Genomic DNA, 19361 nt, shown 5'->3' with positions numbered 1-19361 from the left:
TAAAAAGCTATGTGTATGTGTATTAGATAATACATATATACTACATACACAATAAGCACGTATCTATGCACTCATATGCAAGTTATAACATTTGCGATAAAATTATATATATATATCACTTTTTAATTTATGTTGAATCAATAAAAATATATATGCAATAAATATTAATAATTTTCGTGAGGAAATATAATACATATATGTCATCAATTATAAATTTTCTGCACTTTCGATTCTTTAAATTTTACAAAAAATTTTGGAGAAATAAAAACTGCAATAAAAGTCTGCAATATTTATCAAACAATATAATTTGAAAATAATACCTCTAATAATTAATGAAAATGAAAGCGAATTAATAAGAGCCAAAGCATGAAAAATCGAGATGTGCAAATTATATTAATAATGTATATTATATTAATAATGTATATTAATACATAAACAATGTATAACATTCGTTGAACATTTTTTTAAGTATATTTAGTGAATTGCGATACTCTTTCAGTCAGTATGTAAAGCATATATGACATACACAAATGTAAGCATCAAATATGTGTGTAGTGTAGAGAATAGAAATGCATTTAAAATTAAAATATTGTCAATAAAGATCAAAATTATTGAATTATATGGTTAAGTAAAATATATAAAAAATCAGATGGGAGAAATTTTTTAACGTTATTTAAAATTTTTCGGCACATATATATTCATCCCTCAAAAATGTGCTATCGCAATTAGTACGTCTAGTGTTGTAACTAATCAATAATATAAAATAAGGAAATATAAAGGATATAAAGTAAAAAGAAGAGATAAATAGTATAATTTTTTAGAGACTGATTTAGGAAGAGGATACGAGAATGGGCAGTGATCAATTTGACGGACGGAGGCATTCAAGTGGTAACTGATGAATTCCGGTGTTGGAATATATTAGTTAGAGAACGGATTAAAAGTAAAAACGGATATAATATTTACAAATTGCTGTATTTGTAGCGCTAAATATAGTGCTCATCCAGAAAGTGGAATGGAGATACACTTACAAAACAACTATTTCTCTCAGTCGTAAATTGCCAACTTCTGGCTTCATTTGTTGGATGGAATACTTGATCAATATGTGTGCGTGTATGTGTATGTGTCATTGAATGAGGCATAAAAAAGGTATGCCTAAAGATATGTAAAGTTGGATCGTCTGTGAGACAAAGAAAGCAAAATAACTTCAATATGTTAAAGAATATCACAGAAAAAATGATCTATTCAAAGATTGAAAAAGATGCAAGCAAACATGTTTTTGAAACAAATTTTTAGTGTGGTTTGCTTTTTCACTTATATTTATTCACTTAGTATAATTGTTTTTTCGCGCGTCTTTGATCATTTTTAGACAAGTTTTCACGCTCTTTTTCGTTTTCTTGTCTCTTTAAAAATTTTCTATTCAAATCTATTTCTTAAAAGTGTATCTTTTTTTACATATCTAACTTTACATATTTTTAAGTACATTTTTAATTTCTAGTCTTTTTAATCTCTTTAATAATAATATTTGGCTTGATAATCGTGATGGATAGCGCACCTTAAAAATATGTGATAGAGGACCTTAAATGGCATAAAACATCTGTGATTCTCTTCTTATTTCTTACTCTTTTTTACTTAACAATATATAATTTAAATCTTTTTGGACATTTTTATTTCAAATTCACATTTCTATCTTTTATGTATTTGATGCTTACGTTTGATTGTAGCATGTACAATTTAACAATTGTATTAATTCATTCATCAAATACGGATCCTAAACATTCTATATTGTGTCCATATTAATATACTATTAATTTACACATTAACCTTTGTGCTTTGGGTCTTATTAATTTTTTTCACTTTCATCGATTAAATAATATAATCTCTTAGCTTTATTGGATTTGATTAAATATAGCCATTTGTCATCTTCTATTTACAAAAAACATTAAACAGTTATTTTAAAAAATAGAGATTATCTTGGGGAATTTGATAATAAGTATATGATATAAAAATTCTATTCTTTTATGCAACATATGTCATCTTAAAATCATATCTCTGTTTCAAGCCATTTTTTGATCAATAAAATAGTAAAAGAATTACATATAAAATGTGATAATATTAAATAAAAAAAGTTTACCATATTATAACAATTAAAAAGTTCAATAAAAAATTAAAAAATTACATATATTTGTAACAATAAACGGAAAATTCATATGCCTTCATAAGAAAAATCATATCATATATTCACACACACACATACTGTCATTATACCGAAAATCATTGCACATGTACTTTTTATACATGATAATTTTCAACAGAAATGATGCTATTCACATGTTAATTTGTTTATATTATAATTTTATATTTTAAGTACACATTATATAGAGTTTAATGTGTACAATCTTTTCATCAATTTTTATTTACTGTAACATTGTCACAATGTGACTACAGTAAAATCGTTTTACGCTATACGTATAAATCTATTCATGTTGTAGATTGTACGTGGCACAAGGAAATAAAAAAATGTATGTTTATACATTTGCCGAATACAAATAACAATGTCCTTATTTTTCGATTTTTTTTATAACAAATGTTCAATAATACAAATGAGGAAACTTGAAATTGTGTTTCTGTCTACGCATATCCAACATAGAAAATATATATATATATATATATATAATAAAAAGGAACATTGCAAATTATAATAGAAAACAATAGTATTTGTTGCACATGTACTGAATTATTGCAAATAGACTGCATGTAGGATGACTCAGTGATTTATTCTGTACATTTACAACAAATACTATTGTTAATACCTATTCTATAGGTATAATAATACATACTAATGAACAAATTCTCTCATTAAAATTTTTTTCACTTGATGAGTTTTTCAACAATTATGCACTTTAGTTAAAACTAAAGAAAATAAAAAATATATTACAATTTTGAGAATTATTAAATATTCATATAATAGTCAAAAATGTTTTAGAAGATATAAATATACTAATAAATCTCCTTAGTTAAACAACTTTATGTTATAAATAAGATGGCTCTTATCTTATCTCTCAAGCTAAACATTAAAAATGATATAATACACTGAATGTTACACATACAAATATAATAACACAATAATGTTATTATATATATGAAGAATGGCAATTTTAAAATACCGTTTGTATGCAATGTTGTGTATGCAACATTATGTATGCAACGTGTATGTGCAATACTGAAACAGTGATGAACAGTGTATGTTACACTAGGAATGTAACGTAATATATAAAAAAATGTTACATTATTTGTTAGTTGTCGTCAAACAGTAATACATGAAATCAATTGCTGACAAAGTTGACTGTATTGCAATTGGTCCCCACTAATTCTACGCATTTTTATTCCTTTTACCTCCCTCTCTTCCGATTCACATACTCTAAGTTCAATTTGTACGCCACCCGGATATTCTAAACTAAGTCCACTACCCTCTACTTCCTCCGTTGAGAATATAAAACCTTTTGGTGGCGCTCTTGCGTCTATTATTTGTTTGACGCGACCTAATATAGCTTCAGAATTTAATCTGCTCGACTCATCGGACAACGTAACTTCGACTTCGGTAGGTATTGTATTAGTAAGCGGTCTACCGATACCGCGTGTGATACTAGGTCTCGAAGGATCGCACGGCTCTGAAATAAGAAAACTCGGAAGAGTGTTATAGTGAGGTAATGCGTCTTCGAGTGAATCAGGCGATGGAGACGGAGAAGGCGAACAATTAATTAACGTCACTTGTCCTCCAAGAACATCTGTCACTGAAATTTGCGGCGGTACCTATAAGCAAATTTTAAAACTTTAGAATCGTATTTATATTCAAAAAAATTTACTTTACAAAAAATTTTTTTAAATTTTATAATAATAGAAAATTATTACACAAGATTTCTTAATGTAAACTTTATCTCTTCAAAAATAGTTGTATAGAAAAGCGTTGCTTTAATGTAACAGTACTATTTATATATGATATGAAAAAAATGCGTTAATTGCAAATAAAAATTAGATATTACAGTTTTAATATTAAAACATGGTATACTAAAAATAATCTGTAGTAAAAATACTATATTTTATTTATAAAAAAATTTAAAAATCTATTATTTTATAAACTTCATTTTCTGTCTAATGCAATTAATAAAAATAATCTGTAGTAAAAATATTATACTATATTCCATTTATAAAAAGATTTAAAAATCTATTATTTTATAAACTTAATTTTCGGTCTAATACAATTATTTTGCGATTTAAATCGAAAATTAAAAATAGTATGTTTAATAGAGCATAAGAAATATAATATTAAACATTTTTTTAATTCTAAAAATCTATATCTAAGCCAATTCTAAAAGTATCTTAATTTTTTAAAAATTTCTTTCATATTAATAACATTTTATATTACAGTGAAACTTCATACATATTTAAACGATTGTTACATACCCTTGGTATCTCTACAGGATGTTCTTCTTGTATCATATCCAACGCTGGACTATTACTAGGGGAATAACTCACAGGAGTAGTAGCAGGTGATCTATGATGCCTAAGTGGACTTAGATCTAAAGGTGTTGCTGGTGGTTGAGCCGGCGTACCATGTACAATACTACCCTGTACTACCGGCGCCGTAGTTAAACCACTGAGACCTATTGTTAAAAAATGAATTAATGTATTAATCATTTACGTTTACAAAATATTTGTTTATTTTACACGTGTAGGAGAAATACATATACACACGCGCGCGCGTTTTTCTGTAGAAAATAGAATTAATACCTTGCGTAATTGCTGCTACACCTCTTTCGTGCACAGGAGATCCCGGAATACTTGCAGGACTATGTGAAGGCGACGCCAATCTTTGTAACTGTTGATACTCTTGTTGTAGAGCTTGGATTCCTGGTCCAGGAGCACCCGATCCTTCTGATGCTCGACGAACAGGGGAGTATCTTTCAGTAGCAACATGACTGCTTGGTTCCTTATACGAATCTCTATTATTTACTAAAATAAATTAGAAAAACATTAGAAATATATTCTAGCATTACATAATATTGTATATATGCAATGAATTCATAACTAATTCATTTGTGTCAATTTTATTAATTTACACAAGTTAATAATAGCAAAATATTTTTACATTAAATATTACAGAATTTTATTTATATTTGATAAAAAATTTTTTTTTGTTATATTAAATCAGAAAGATTAATTCATTAAATTTTTCTTATGTTTGTATAGGTATTATGTCTCTCGTATTTTCTGACACATATAATATGCATTATAAATTAGTAATTATGTGTATGCGCATATGTATAAACTTATGTTCCATCTTAAATTACAACTTGACATTATTGAAATTATTTATACCTCAACATTAGTTTGGAATAAAAACTATAAAATTTCTCCTAAGGAGATATCCTATAATTAAAACGGTTTTGTTCTACGTGGAAACATTTTCAAGATATAAGGTCATTTCTATTTTTTAAATGTTACCACATGATTTTTTAATATCATATACAACATTTTATATTAAAATATAATATAATTTTTTGTAATCATGGAACATACTAACATATAAGAAAAATCGGAATATTTTAATTCAATAATATTATATGTATACTAATTTAAACATTTAGAGATCAAAGGAGATTTAAAAAATCTCGAAGCATATCTGCTTGAAAATAAATTGTGTTGACTGTAGGATGTCCTCCACAAAATACAATAATTAAAAAACATTTTTAAATAAATGTTTAAAATAATTTTATAATTTATAGTTTTATAAATATGTGTATATATATATATATATCCGTATGTATATATATATATATATATATATATATATATATATATATATATCCGTATGTATATATATATGCACACACACACAATATGTATCGATTGAAAGGACACGTCTTATCCATACATATCCGCGCACGCGCGCGCCTTAACATGTACACATAATTACGCACATACGTGCATACTTTAAATATATTATTAATTTCAAAAAATCGATTTTCTCAAAGTCAATTTTCTTAGATACAAAAGTTCAACGATAAAAATTTATTCGACGTATTTTTAAATAATAAATTACTATCTTTGATGATTGTACTACATTTTAAGACTTACCTTTCATAATGATATTGAATATAAATTTTATTTATTTGTTTTTAATAAAAGATATATTAGGAAACATAAATTATAGCATCTATCCTTATTAAAACTAAAAATAAACATATCTTGCAACACAAAAATAAATAAATTTATAAAATAAAAGTGCAAAGATTACCAGTACTAGTGTGATATAATGAAGATTTCCTGTGGTGTGGAAGTGTTGATCCTCTAAGATGAGTTGGTAACAATCGCGATGGTAGATAAGCTCTATTCATCCTAGCTTCTACCTCCATTACCAGCTCCGGATTTATAACTACATGCATATTACCAACCAACGAGGCATAGTGCAGTGGACACAAGAAAACCATGCAAAATCAAAGATAAAACTGAATAAAACGTTGTATAAACAAAAATAAGACTAAAAATAATAATAAAGATAACAAAAACATAAAAGCTCTTGCAAAATTAATTAAATAAATATTACATACATACATACATATATACATATACATATATGTGTATATATATATATATATATATATATATATATATATAATATATATCTGTAATATATTGATTAATTAGATCGGTATATGTTGATTTAAATCGTGGATTTAATTATTTTTTTAAACTTAAGAGAAGTTAGCATATATATATATATGCTTTTAATATTTTAGAAAATATCAAATAAAATAAAAAACGAAGTCGAATTTTAATAATTTATCAATAAATTTAGAGTAGTTTTATTTAATGCAAAAAATGGCATTTATTATATTCTAAATATTGATAATATATGTTTTTTTTATTTTAATCTTCAAATTTTAAAATTTCGGTGAAGCTTTTATGATATTTCAAAAATATATTTTTGTTATATATATAATTCCCCTTCTTTTTAAATATTTAATTGTTTTTATTTTTATTCATTGATTATTCAATAACTTTTACTACTTTTTTTTGTTGCTTGTTGAATTAAAAAATGAATTATAAATATTATTTTTTATAATAAAACAAATATACGTATACACATATATACACAGATTTCTAAATAATAATTGATATAAGAACTAAAAAAGCTTAACATAACTATTAAAAAATTTTCTTTCTTAAAAAAATAAAAGAAGCTCTAAGTTTACATATTTAAAAAAATGTTATATACAAAAATGTGGCTGTGTGTGTGTGTTTAATGTGTATTTTAGATGAAAAATGTTCGATAGTTCTACATTTTTTTATATAATTTCTTTAATAGTTAGTAAATTCATAGTTCAAATGTAATATATATTTTTAAAATAGAAATTAATTCTACACAATAATTGATTAAAAAAAATTTTGAATTTGTGCTTATTTTAGACCTTGTAAGAGTCTTTAAAGCACTTCTTTGTATCACACTTTTTTAAACAAGCTTTTCATTTTTAAATGTACTAAAATGTACTATTAAAGATTGACTCGATAAGTTTATGTGTAAAAGAATTAAAGAGCACGTTGGGTTGTGTGTACATATATGCATGCGTGTGTACACATATGTATGCGTGCGTGTATGCTATGTAATAATATATATATATGCAGTATATAAGTATGGTGTATATTTATCTCTCTACGTGTGCGTGTATGTGTATATGAAGAAATAGAGATCTATATACTGTATGCACGTGTGCAATATAAAATTATATTTTAGATAATATATAATTATATTGTAGAATATAATTTACACATTACTGTGTATTCTCTCTCTGTAATTTATTATAAAATAATTAAAATTCTTTTGTAAAAGAATCAATTTTTTTTCTACAAAAATCGATTTTATTTATTGTTTATTTAGTAATTTGAGAAAATTTTTATATATAACATATGACATACGTATGTAGACATATGCATACTATTTCTGCTATTTTCAATCAAAATAATTATCAATAAAATATAGAAAAAAAATTAAGAAGCTATAAGTCGTGCGATTTTAATAATTAATTGCAAAAAAAGAATTCAATACAATATTGAAACTTTGACTATATCATACCTGGTCGTTGCATAACAGTACTAAGCCCACTTCTTCTTCTTCTATCGCTATTTCCATTATTACTACCACTGCTATTACTGTTCCCATCTCCACTTGCAGTACTAACACCAATACTTAATGACTGGGCACATTGTACTAACCCTGAACTGCCACTCTGTAACTGTATGCATACAATAGTTTAGAAACTTGAAAAAAATATTTTTCGATATATAAAAAATTTAGCAAGTAATTTGATAAATAAATAAGAAAATAATCTATACATATATAGAGTAAATTAAAGGAAATATAATGCATCCAAAGAAAAATAATTTTTTGTGCAAAATTAAGTTAAAACTGTCGTTTAAATTCACCAAATATGTTAGGTGTGTTAAACACAATTACAATATACATGGAAAAAATTGTATGAAAACAAATAATTTTGCATAGTTTAGAAAAAACACGAATTGAATTATAAAGTTATATTAAGAAATATAAAATTATGTGAAATAAAAAATATATGATGTATGATATTTTTAAGTTCTATAATAATTTTTTCATTATTTTATGGCTTTTACTATTTTAATTATACAATATATTTAGCATATATTTATATACTTACAGATTGTAATTGTTCCCTACTACCAGGTTGACTCCAGCCACCTTCATCATTGCTAATATTATTACTTTGTTGTTGATGAAATATATGAAGATTTGCTCCACCATCTGAAGCTCTTCTTCCAAAACCTCCCGCTATACATACAAATATATATAATATAGTAAACTAATAAAATATAGCAAACTAATAATACTTTAAAAGAAAAAAATTAAATTAATTAAAAAGTTAAAATTTAAAGTTTTAAGATGTAGTTAAGATGCAGTTGATAAGCATAATTTCTTATATATATATCTACATCTGTATCTAGATACAAAACATGGTATCTGAAATACTTTTTTCAGATACATTTGCAGATACATTTTCACATATTTTTTTAAATAGCCTAATTCTTTAAATTATTAAAAGATCAAAACTGCAAGTTATCAACATAACGTCATCAACACCGGTTGAGTTATTATTAAGCATTGGTCAAATTTTAGTACCATGACGAAATAGTTTGAGTGACGATATCTTTGAGACATTTTTCACGCGTTAAAACTAACGAAATAAAGTCGTAATATAAACAAAAATATTAATAAAGATAAAATAATTATTCAGTACATTTTGCGCATATTATCATTATTATGATAAAATATAGTTTAAAAGTATCTGGTATCTAAGATACTTTTAAAGTATCTAAGTATCTATATACATTTTAATTTGTATATCTGTATCTAGATATATTTTTTTTACACGTATCTGTATCAAGATACATTTTTAATGTATCTTACCTATCACTATATAATATATAATAATATAAAAACATTAATTTGAGATATTTCTATTATATCATATTTGCATTTTTTAATAATTGAATATTATATTTAAATATTTTTGAACATATTTATAACATATAAAAATTTTATATATATTATAAATGTATAATGTCAAATAAGTTATAAAAAAATTCAGACATGTAACTGTCTGTTTTTTTTTATTAATAAAATAACAGATTTGACATAAAAGATTAATTTATCGTTTTACATTGTAATAAATTATTTAAAATATTGTATAAAAATGAAAACTTACTGGCACCCATTACAGGAGGCGGCTTCAATAAATGCTGATCTTTTATTTGGAAATTTTGAGGTGGTTGGTGTTGAACTAAGGGAAGATTCAATGGTAAATTTGTATGTGGTAGAACTTGAGGATCCATATTATAATGAAGGATAGGAAGTCGTAAAGTTTGATATCCTGACATATGATTATAAGGATATGATGTAGGAGACTGATGCACTGCATCACCAGGTCCAACTGTATGTCTTCTTGTTGTATGATAAGGCGTTCCAGGAGGCAAATAAAGACCACTTTTTTCTTCTGTTTCTGCTTCGGCTTCACCAAACTATAAAAAATATATATATATATAATTATATATTACACAGATTATTTATTAATTTTATAAACGTTTTATGTGTGTGTGTGTGTGTGTTAAATGTAATACAAAATAGTATAAAATATTACAACTCATTAGTCTCCTTTTAATTACTTGTAGACTCAAAATAATAGAGAAAACTTTACAATTCATGATATAGAGAAAACTATACAATTCATGATATAAATTTTTATAAATGATTATATATATCTTTCACACATATTTTAATAATACTTCAATAATATACTTTTTAGTTATACAATTTACACAAATGAAATCTATGCTTGTAGAAGTAGAGATAACATTCTAGAATCTTCTATTTTTAATTTGCTCCTCAAAAATTAAATAATTATTACCTTTTCCAATTGATGTGCATCATCGGGCAAATAATCGCCCGGGATGTTTTGGATATTGGGTAAATTAGGCATTGTTGGTCGATCAACAAGTAAATTGTATATAGCTGATACATGATCAAAAGTATTTCCTTTAATGGCTTGTAACAACGTATCCGTGCTAAGTCCAGGTAATCTTAGTATCATAGTATCCATCACTGCTTGATTGAATTGTGGTGCTATGTCAGGACTACATCTGAAAATATATAAAGATATATAAATACAATACATAACATATAGATTAATAATAACATAATTATTATTAAAACTTAGAATATATATATATATATAGCTATATTATATGCATATGTAATACATACCCTCCAGGTTCTAACTCTACGACTCCAGTTCCACACATCCAAGAATGTGTTAATATTTGTGAGATATTTAAACGCCGCTCTGGTTCTACCACTAACATGTGCCTAATCAATTTTTCGCAATCTAAAATAATAATAAAATAATATTTAGTTACACAACTTTGAACATACATTATTTCTTTTAAATATAGCCGAAATAAAAAACAGAAAATGTATATAATTCTTGGAAAAAACTGCTCGGTTCATATGGATAATATAAAAAAATTATACATTTTTTTGCAAATATTGCATTAATATGTAATAATTAGAAGAGTAAATTTATTTGATAATTAAAGTGTGCATTCATATATAATAGAACATATTTTTTTATTTAGATATTAAAAAACATTCTGTGCAAATTATACAAAAGAAATACAAAATGTTCAATAAATGAAGAGAGATAAATATTCCAATAATTTCATCAATCGCAAATATTTTTTGAGTGAGAAATAGCTTGTATATATTTACCTGCAGACATAAAATATGGTATTCTGAATTTCCCTGAGACAACTACAGATCGTAACAATTGCATTGTAGCTCCATCAAATGGTAGAGCACCGCAAACTAATACATACAAGACAACACCGAGACTCTGAAACATTTATTTATTACATTTAATAATGGATTCTAATGTCACATTTTAAATTAAAACGTTTAACTTTGAAACTCTGAAACTCTGTATGTGAGTGTGTGTATAACACAAAAATTTAAATATAAGGCTAAATAAAAAGAATTATCAATAATAATGTGTATATATATAAAATATCAATAATAATATGCACTTTTAAGTATATTCTTAGCAAAACCAATAAAATAGTGTCTAGATATGAAAACAGCAACTCCTCATTTTCGAATTTGAACCATTTTCCATAAGAGTTGAGCCATTTTCCATAAGAGTAACGTCATTAGATATTAAGTATAAAAAAATAATTAAATTTTTAACTAGTATACGTTCTGGAATATAAGATTTATATTAAAAAGAAAGAGCGAAAACATACCCATACATCAGCCCTTGGACCATCATACTGCTTTCCCTCAAAAATTTCAGGTGCAGCATAAGGTGGTGAGCCACACCATGTATTAAGTGGAACACCAGGTGTATATTCATTACTAAATCCAAAGTCAGCAAGTTTTATATTATTGTCTGCATCAAGTAACAAGTTTTCAGCCTGACAAAAAAAAGAAGCAAAAAGTTAGTTATATAAGTATGCACATAAAAATGTAACAATCTTAATAATTGGAGACTTCTCATACATCATATATTATATTTTAAATATAAGTTAATTTTAATACGTAATAAATAATTTAATACATAATAAACTTAGAGACCTTAAGATCTCGATGAACCACCCTTTGTTGATGCAGATAACGAACGGCAAGTACAATCTGACGAAAAATTCTTCGTGCTTCTGGTTCTAGCATTCTACCATTTCGAACAAGATGATCAAATATTTCACCTCCAGGAGCATATTCTGTCACTAAATATATCATTTTCTCCGTTTCCATTACTTGATATAGTCTTATAATATGTGGATGTCGTAATCTTTTCATTATATGCACTTCACGAAAAATTTTTGCTAAGTTTTCTTCATTTAGTTTAGTTTTATCTATTATTTTAATAGCAACCTATAAAACACAAGTTAATAGCACAAATTATAACATGCAACATCAATATAATGTATATATTCTAAAAATATAATGCGAAAGTTTTCAACTGGAGATTTATAAGATTAAAGACAAATACATATGCAAAAAATAATGCACGTATATAAACAAATATTGTTATAAATATTTAATTTTACATAATCAAAAATTTCGGTCCATTAAAAAAATATTGAGAATTTGATAGAATACAGTAAAAATTATTTATATATTTAAACTACATTTTATTTTTTTACATCTTTCCCATTATTTCCGAACAAATTAAATTTTAATTTAGCCGATATATTTTTCTTTAACCGTCCAATGTTGATATTTTTTAATTCTAGTCGGACTTTTAATTCCTCTTAATTAATGACTAACGCTTATCAAAACAAAAAGTTTAATATCATGTAGCCATCTTATAACAATAATAGAATGACTAACAACTTTTTTCACATAATTCGCATATAATATCAACAGTTATCTTATTTGTGTCTGCAACAATTTTTGTTTGATATAAACGATTTTTTCGTAGACGATTTTTTTATATCATATATTCTATATAATATTTTGCGATTACGTTATTTACAGTTTATTTTTTATTGATAATAAAGAATAATCTCTCTCTCTCTCTTTTATGAGAAATTTTTCCATTTTTTGATGACTTAATCACTTTCTCCGGTATCTGTATGTCGATATCTCGTCCGCGCATATGTTATCGTTTCTATGTTATCATTTATATTATCTCATTTCTACGACTTATTATTAATTAATAATTCTAACATTTATTGTTAGCATAACTTTAGTGTAACATTGCTTAAATTAACAACGTTGTACGAGGACGTTTAAATTACTCAAAATTATAATTGAATAACATATGAGCACGCAAATTTTAATATTTCCTAAATATATAAAAATTGATAAAAGTTTTCTTTATTATATTTTTTTCCATTTGTCGATTTTCTTCATTCTTGTCTTACGTTTATATAATTAACATTAAATATTATTCAAAAATTATTTAATATTTAAGAATAGAATTTTCCTCTTTCTTGAATTTATATTATGTATTTATACATACTCTTCTAGTCTGAATATTATTTAATAGCAACTGTTTAAATTTTGTTAAAAATTAAATAAACTTTTTTTTTTGGAAAATTACGCGTATGTGTATTTGTACGTGCATATATATGCATACGTGCGAACGTGCAAGCATGTGCATTTAGAATAAAAAGATAAAATTTTATTGACAATAAGATAAATTTTTCGAGAAAGAAAAGAGAATGAGCCAAAAAGAAAGAAGACAAGATATAAAATTAATTTGTTCTTGACTAAAATATCAAAAGTTTATTATTCGTTATAATTTTTTAAATAGAAACTTACATTACAATCTTCTAATTATATGATAAATAATGCATATTATTTAAAATATATTAATCTAAAATTGTATATAATTTTTTAATTATACATATATTTAAAATTAATATTCTGATTAAAATTTATTTAAATTTAACCAAAAAACATTAGTTATTATATTTACATTTTAATTTTGAAGTATTTGTTTGTCTAAAACTTTTTTATTTTAAATTGATTAAAAATTATTGCACAAAATTCTCTCTCTCTCTCTCTCTCTCTCTCTCCCTCTCTCTAATTTTATCATGTATATCTATTTATAATTTCTGAATTAAGATTAATTAAAAAATCCATTATTATATCGTTAATCTGCTTATTAATATTAATTCATAATTTATACTATACAAAACAAATCATATACAAAGTTTAATTGCATATATTAATATATTTTAATGAAAAATATAATAACTTAGTATTTTTAGCAAATTTAAATATAGATTTAAGAAAAAAAAGAAACAAAATTATGTTAATAAATATAAAGTATAATTACGATGGGTATAATTACAAAGAGTAAAAGTTATTACAATTTTGATATAGTAAAATTAAATCATAGAAGCAGATTAAATATTCAATATTTTATTTAGAAAATATATAATATACAGCATTTTCTCGTTAACAAAAAAAATAGAATCGATTATTTTTTGTTAATGAAAAAGTAAACTCGTTTATCTTCCTAAAATTATCACTTAAATTTTTAATAATTTTTCCAGCAATTTGAAAATAAAAATAAGACAAAAATATGAACGAATGAAAAAACAATAATGAATGATTTTTAGCGTTCAAATTTGGCTGCTGCCATATATTATCAAATATAGTAGAATTCGAGGCCTGTTCGCATAACAAAAAATGAATTTATTCTATTAATAAAAATATATCTGTTAATAAGGAAATACAATATAATTCATACAAAAATTGCAATATTATAATTCAAAAACAAGAAAAATTGATATGTGAAATATAAAGGAAATATTATTACCTCAAATATATATTTATAATACAATATTATATTTAATCAAAAAATTCCGTAATGTAATAAAATTATTAAAAAATAATAATTTTCGTAATTATATTATTTTCAAAAAATATCTTGTACTGAACACTAATAAAATGAACAAACTGATTTTTACAATAAAATACAGAAACATTTTGAGACAAAATTATAAATTCTACTTCTACTATCCTATTTTGAGACAAAATTATAAATTCAAATAACTCTACATTCAACATTCTTGTATGCAATAAATAATGAAAAAAAGAGCTGAATAAAGAGAATTAAAAACACTTATGAATATTATCAAACATGATAATGATTAATATAAAAATGCATCACAGCTAATGTAGCTAATTTTGTATTTATCGATCATTGAAGAAATTAAAATATAAAATTAATTTATAAAAAATGCTTTAAAAACAAGTGTGGTTAAGATTTGACCTCCAAGAAAACTATTATATTTTGAAAATATGTTCCGTAACTTGCGTCCTTCAATTACATAACATTAGTTCTTGTTGCAAAATATATTGAGAAGTCCTGAATTATTTTTTTCTGCCAGCTTTAAAATTCTATTACCTTATAACTGCCTCCGAGTAAAATTTTGTAATGTTTATTTAAAATTGAATCAAATATATCAGTTTTATATATATCTATATTTCCGAAATATTAACTAAAACTTCTATCTTTTAACTATTTATTGCCTAAAAATTACTTGATATTTGTGTAAATATCAGTAAGTAAAATATCAATTTAGTTTCTGGCTGAAAATATTATATCAAATTATTATACTTATTTTAGAATAATTTGTACATTTATATAACAGTATCATAATATTCGATAATAACATTTTGTAATATAAAGAATTTTCTTATAGAACAATTTAGATGAAAATCATAATACATTTGTTGTCATAATTTTTATCATAAAGTATTTACTTTTCATCAAACGCATTAAATTAAAATTAAAAATTCAGAGTTTAATATAATTTATTTTAAATCAATTAAATAATAAAGATTGTTGCAGAATTTAATGAGTATAGTTTAAAAAGAAAATATATTTTGAATTAATGTTATCTTTTTTTTTATTCAAATAAAATCAATTTTAAATGCGTGTATATATAATGAAGTAGAATTAACTGTACATACAACTATACTACTGGTATACTTGTATACATAATATGTGTGTATGTGTATGTATTACATAATTTATGTATATGATGTGCGTACGCTATATTTGCGTACATGTGCATGTTAAAGCACAGAATGTTGACAAAAATTTAATCTCTATTATAATTCTTGAGACTGAATTGTGAGTTAAAAGTCCTTTATCATTTTTTTGGATAAACAATTATCATGAGTTACAAATTAAAAAATTTGGCGAATGACGCGACGAATTACATTAATATGATAATTTTTTTAGAATATATATATTTTTATTTAAAATCTAATCATATTTGTTAAAATCCATGATTAATATAGTTTCTAATTCAATTAATTTACAAGTAAATAATATTAATATACATATAAAAGTAAATTTATATAAGTACTCATATATTGTTAATATATACATACATACATACAAATATGTATACATATATAAGATGTTTCATAATTCATACTATTTCTGAATAAAAAATAAATCAAAAAGTTCTGAATTATTATTTCCTGCGATACTAAACAAGAAAGGAATTATTAAAAAAATTTCCTGCAAATGTATCATTTTTTAAATGAACATATATTCGTGTAGACGTAGTTTATGGTATTACATTACTATTCGGTGCGAGCTGTTTATGGATATGTGTTTGTCTAAAGAAAGTTAATTAGATAAAATTTACTTCATAATTCCTCTTTTGTTAACCATACATCGCAGAAAAACATTCAGGCCTTTTCAGATTTTTTCATTCAGAATTAACTATGTAATTTGTGAATGTAAATTATGAAACACTCTGTATGTACATGCGAACGCATGTGTGTATACGTGTGTGTTCAATTTGCAATTAATTAGGGTATTTATTCGGATAAAAAATTAAAAAAAATCGTGAAACTTTCTAAAAAATTTTTTATATTTTATCAAAATTTTTGTTCAAAATTCCAGATAAAATTCAAAAAATTATTGATGTAACTTCTAGAATAAATCTTTTTATTGTTTTTTCTAACGTTTTAACTTATATAATTAAGACAACAATATAAAGATTTATTTAAAGTTTAAATTAGATTTAGATTTGAAAAAGTAGGTATTAAGTGGCTTTCATAAAATAAGTATTTTTCATTTAGAGAACATTTTCATTTTAATAATTTTAATTTCTAATAAAAATTATGTATTGCATAATCATTATTTTTCTGAAAAGTTAAATATATATATATATATATATATATATAAAACATATTTATAATAATATATATAATTTTAAATGCAATAATTCATAATCATATATATATTATAAAATAGTCATTGAATAACAAATTATTTATTGAATAGAGCATGTGTCTCTTTAGCATTTAATATGAATTTATTAGTCATAAAGTCAATCAAGGATAATATATGATAAGACCAATTTCATTTAAATGCTAAAGAAAAAAAATAATCACACATGTGTAGCACTATATCACTGTGTGTACTGATTGCTACTTTAATCATTCACAATATAATATAAGAGCAAAATTACAAAAGAAAATTTAGAGGCTTTTTAAATTTTAATAAAACTCAATAAAAATTTTTTGATCTCTGAAAATTGTAGAATTTGTAGATTTTCCTAAAATCCCTATTAATTGTTTCTTAATTAAAATTTCAACATAATTTTTGAATTATAACCAATTAAGAAAAGATAGAGATAGAGGGAGATATATATATTTTGTATATATTAAATTTTAAGTAATCAAATGGATGACAAAACAATGTTTTTCAATTTCACGTGGCATTTACTATAAAATTTCGACTTAAAACTTACAGTAGTTATGAAAATATGGTATAAAAATTAGAAAATTGCAATAAAGTCATATTTCTACTAAGGATAAATTGGTTTCACAAATTAGCCAAAGAATCTAGTCTAGAAAAAACCATTAACGATTTTGATATATCTATATATATATATATATATCTTTGTATAAATATTCATATTAAAAAAAAACATAAAAAATTTTAAGGTTTTAAGATATTTTTGTTAGGAAATAATTTATTTAAAGAGAGAGAAAGAATATGCGAGACATTGCGCATTGTTCTTGACAAATCATGACAAATTATCTGAAAAAATTATCTGATGATAAACTAGAAATATGTCAAAGATTAATTAGATTCTATTCTTTTATAATTTTCACATGTGCATGTGTGTGTATATATATATATAATTTAATGCCATAAATATATGTAAAAAATGATAGTAAATGTAATTGCTATTAATCTATTAATGTCACATGTATAATTATAAAAGCAAGCTAGCTATATGTCACAATAACATTGAACAAAAATATCTAATGATTGTTAATTAAGTTGTGATTGAGAATATATAATGCACACACACATAAATATTATTATGTACATATATTCTCATGAATAGTGTTTGTAGCCATGCATCTCCTTTGTTTTCTTTTTCTTTTTGATAACATATTTTAATAGAATAAAGCATAGTAGAGTAAATAGTGTATAAAGTAAAATTTTGCATTTAATTTATACTTGCTATATATGTTTTATATATAAGAGAAAAGTAAAAAATATGTAATCTAAAATTAAGGAGAAAAAGCATCACTCCTGCATTATTACATTTACTTTACCTTGAAAAATGGTCGACGTTATTCTTTAATAATAAGATTAAAGAAATTATATATATAACAAATTATATATATTTTAAACAACGCAGCAATGTGTCTTCCCCCCTTAATATTGACAAATTGAAAGGTACTTTTTTCCAAGACATTAGCTATGTGAATATGACGATAAAATATAATCATATTAAAGTGATTATATTTTGTAATCATATATTAAAAATGTAAAACAAAGTATTCACAGCAGCAGCATACACACTCACTCTCACTCAAACTCACACATACACACACGTACACACATGTACGCACAACACACTGAGTTATCCAGAAGATATTAACGACAAAATGACGGATTTCATGTTTGCAACAGAGATTCCTACGCTCGGCGTCTTCTACCTTAGATTTTGTCACGAGGTGGGTGGCCATTTTAACAACGGCGAAATTTCCCTTGCCAATAGTCTTTTCCAGTTCGTAATAACCGACACGTATGAGTTTGTTGACAGAGAATTCCTGGGAAACCTCATTGTGCGACGTCGGCGCGGATGCCATTTTTTAATCACTTGTCTCGCTCGTACTTAACTCTGCCAATTGCAATACTGGCTAGTACGATGTTACGCCGACAGAGGAATTAGAATTTTCCGCCGAAACTGCCACCTAGTGGTCACATAATTAACTA

The 19361-nt window shown here is 24.3% G+C and overlaps 1 protein-coding gene across 2 annotated transcripts; it reads right to left on the bottom strand.

Moving 5' to 3' along the window:
* Positions 1-953: 953 nt before the first annotated feature.
* Positions 954-19287, bottom strand: LOC114940282 (serine/threonine-protein kinase SIK3). Of its 2 annotated transcripts, XM_029314870.2 has the most exons (13): positions 19082-19287; positions 12215-12511; positions 11884-12054; positions 11354-11477; positions 10850-10970; positions 10494-10725; positions 9795-10107; positions 8730-8860; positions 8132-8291; positions 6296-6433; positions 4789-5010; positions 4462-4661; positions 954-3810 (listed from the first exon to the last, which is right to left on the bottom strand). In XM_029314870.2, exons 1-13 carry the CDS (start codon positions 19232-19234, stop codon positions 3304-3306), a joined length of 2769 nt encoding a protein of 922 aa, XP_029170703.1. In that variant the 5' UTR covers positions 19235-19287; the 3' UTR covers positions 954-3303. The 2 variants fall into 2 exon arrangements, with proteins under 2 accessions (XP_029170703.1, XP_029170704.1); XM_029314871.2 differs by lacking the exon at positions 6296-6433.
* Positions 19288-19361: the final 74 nt, after the last annotated feature.

This window comes from Nylanderia fulva, unplaced genomic scaffold (genome assembly GCF_048542155.1).
Source record: "Nylanderia fulva isolate GAGA-0341 unplaced genomic scaffold, ASM4854215v1 Scaffold16, whole genome shotgun sequence".
NCBI classification, from domain to species: domain Eukaryota; kingdom Metazoa; phylum Arthropoda; class Insecta; order Hymenoptera; family Formicidae; genus Nylanderia; species Nylanderia fulva.
Note: the sequence above shows the minus strand (reverse complement) of the source record. Positions and strands in the feature narration are given on the sequence as shown.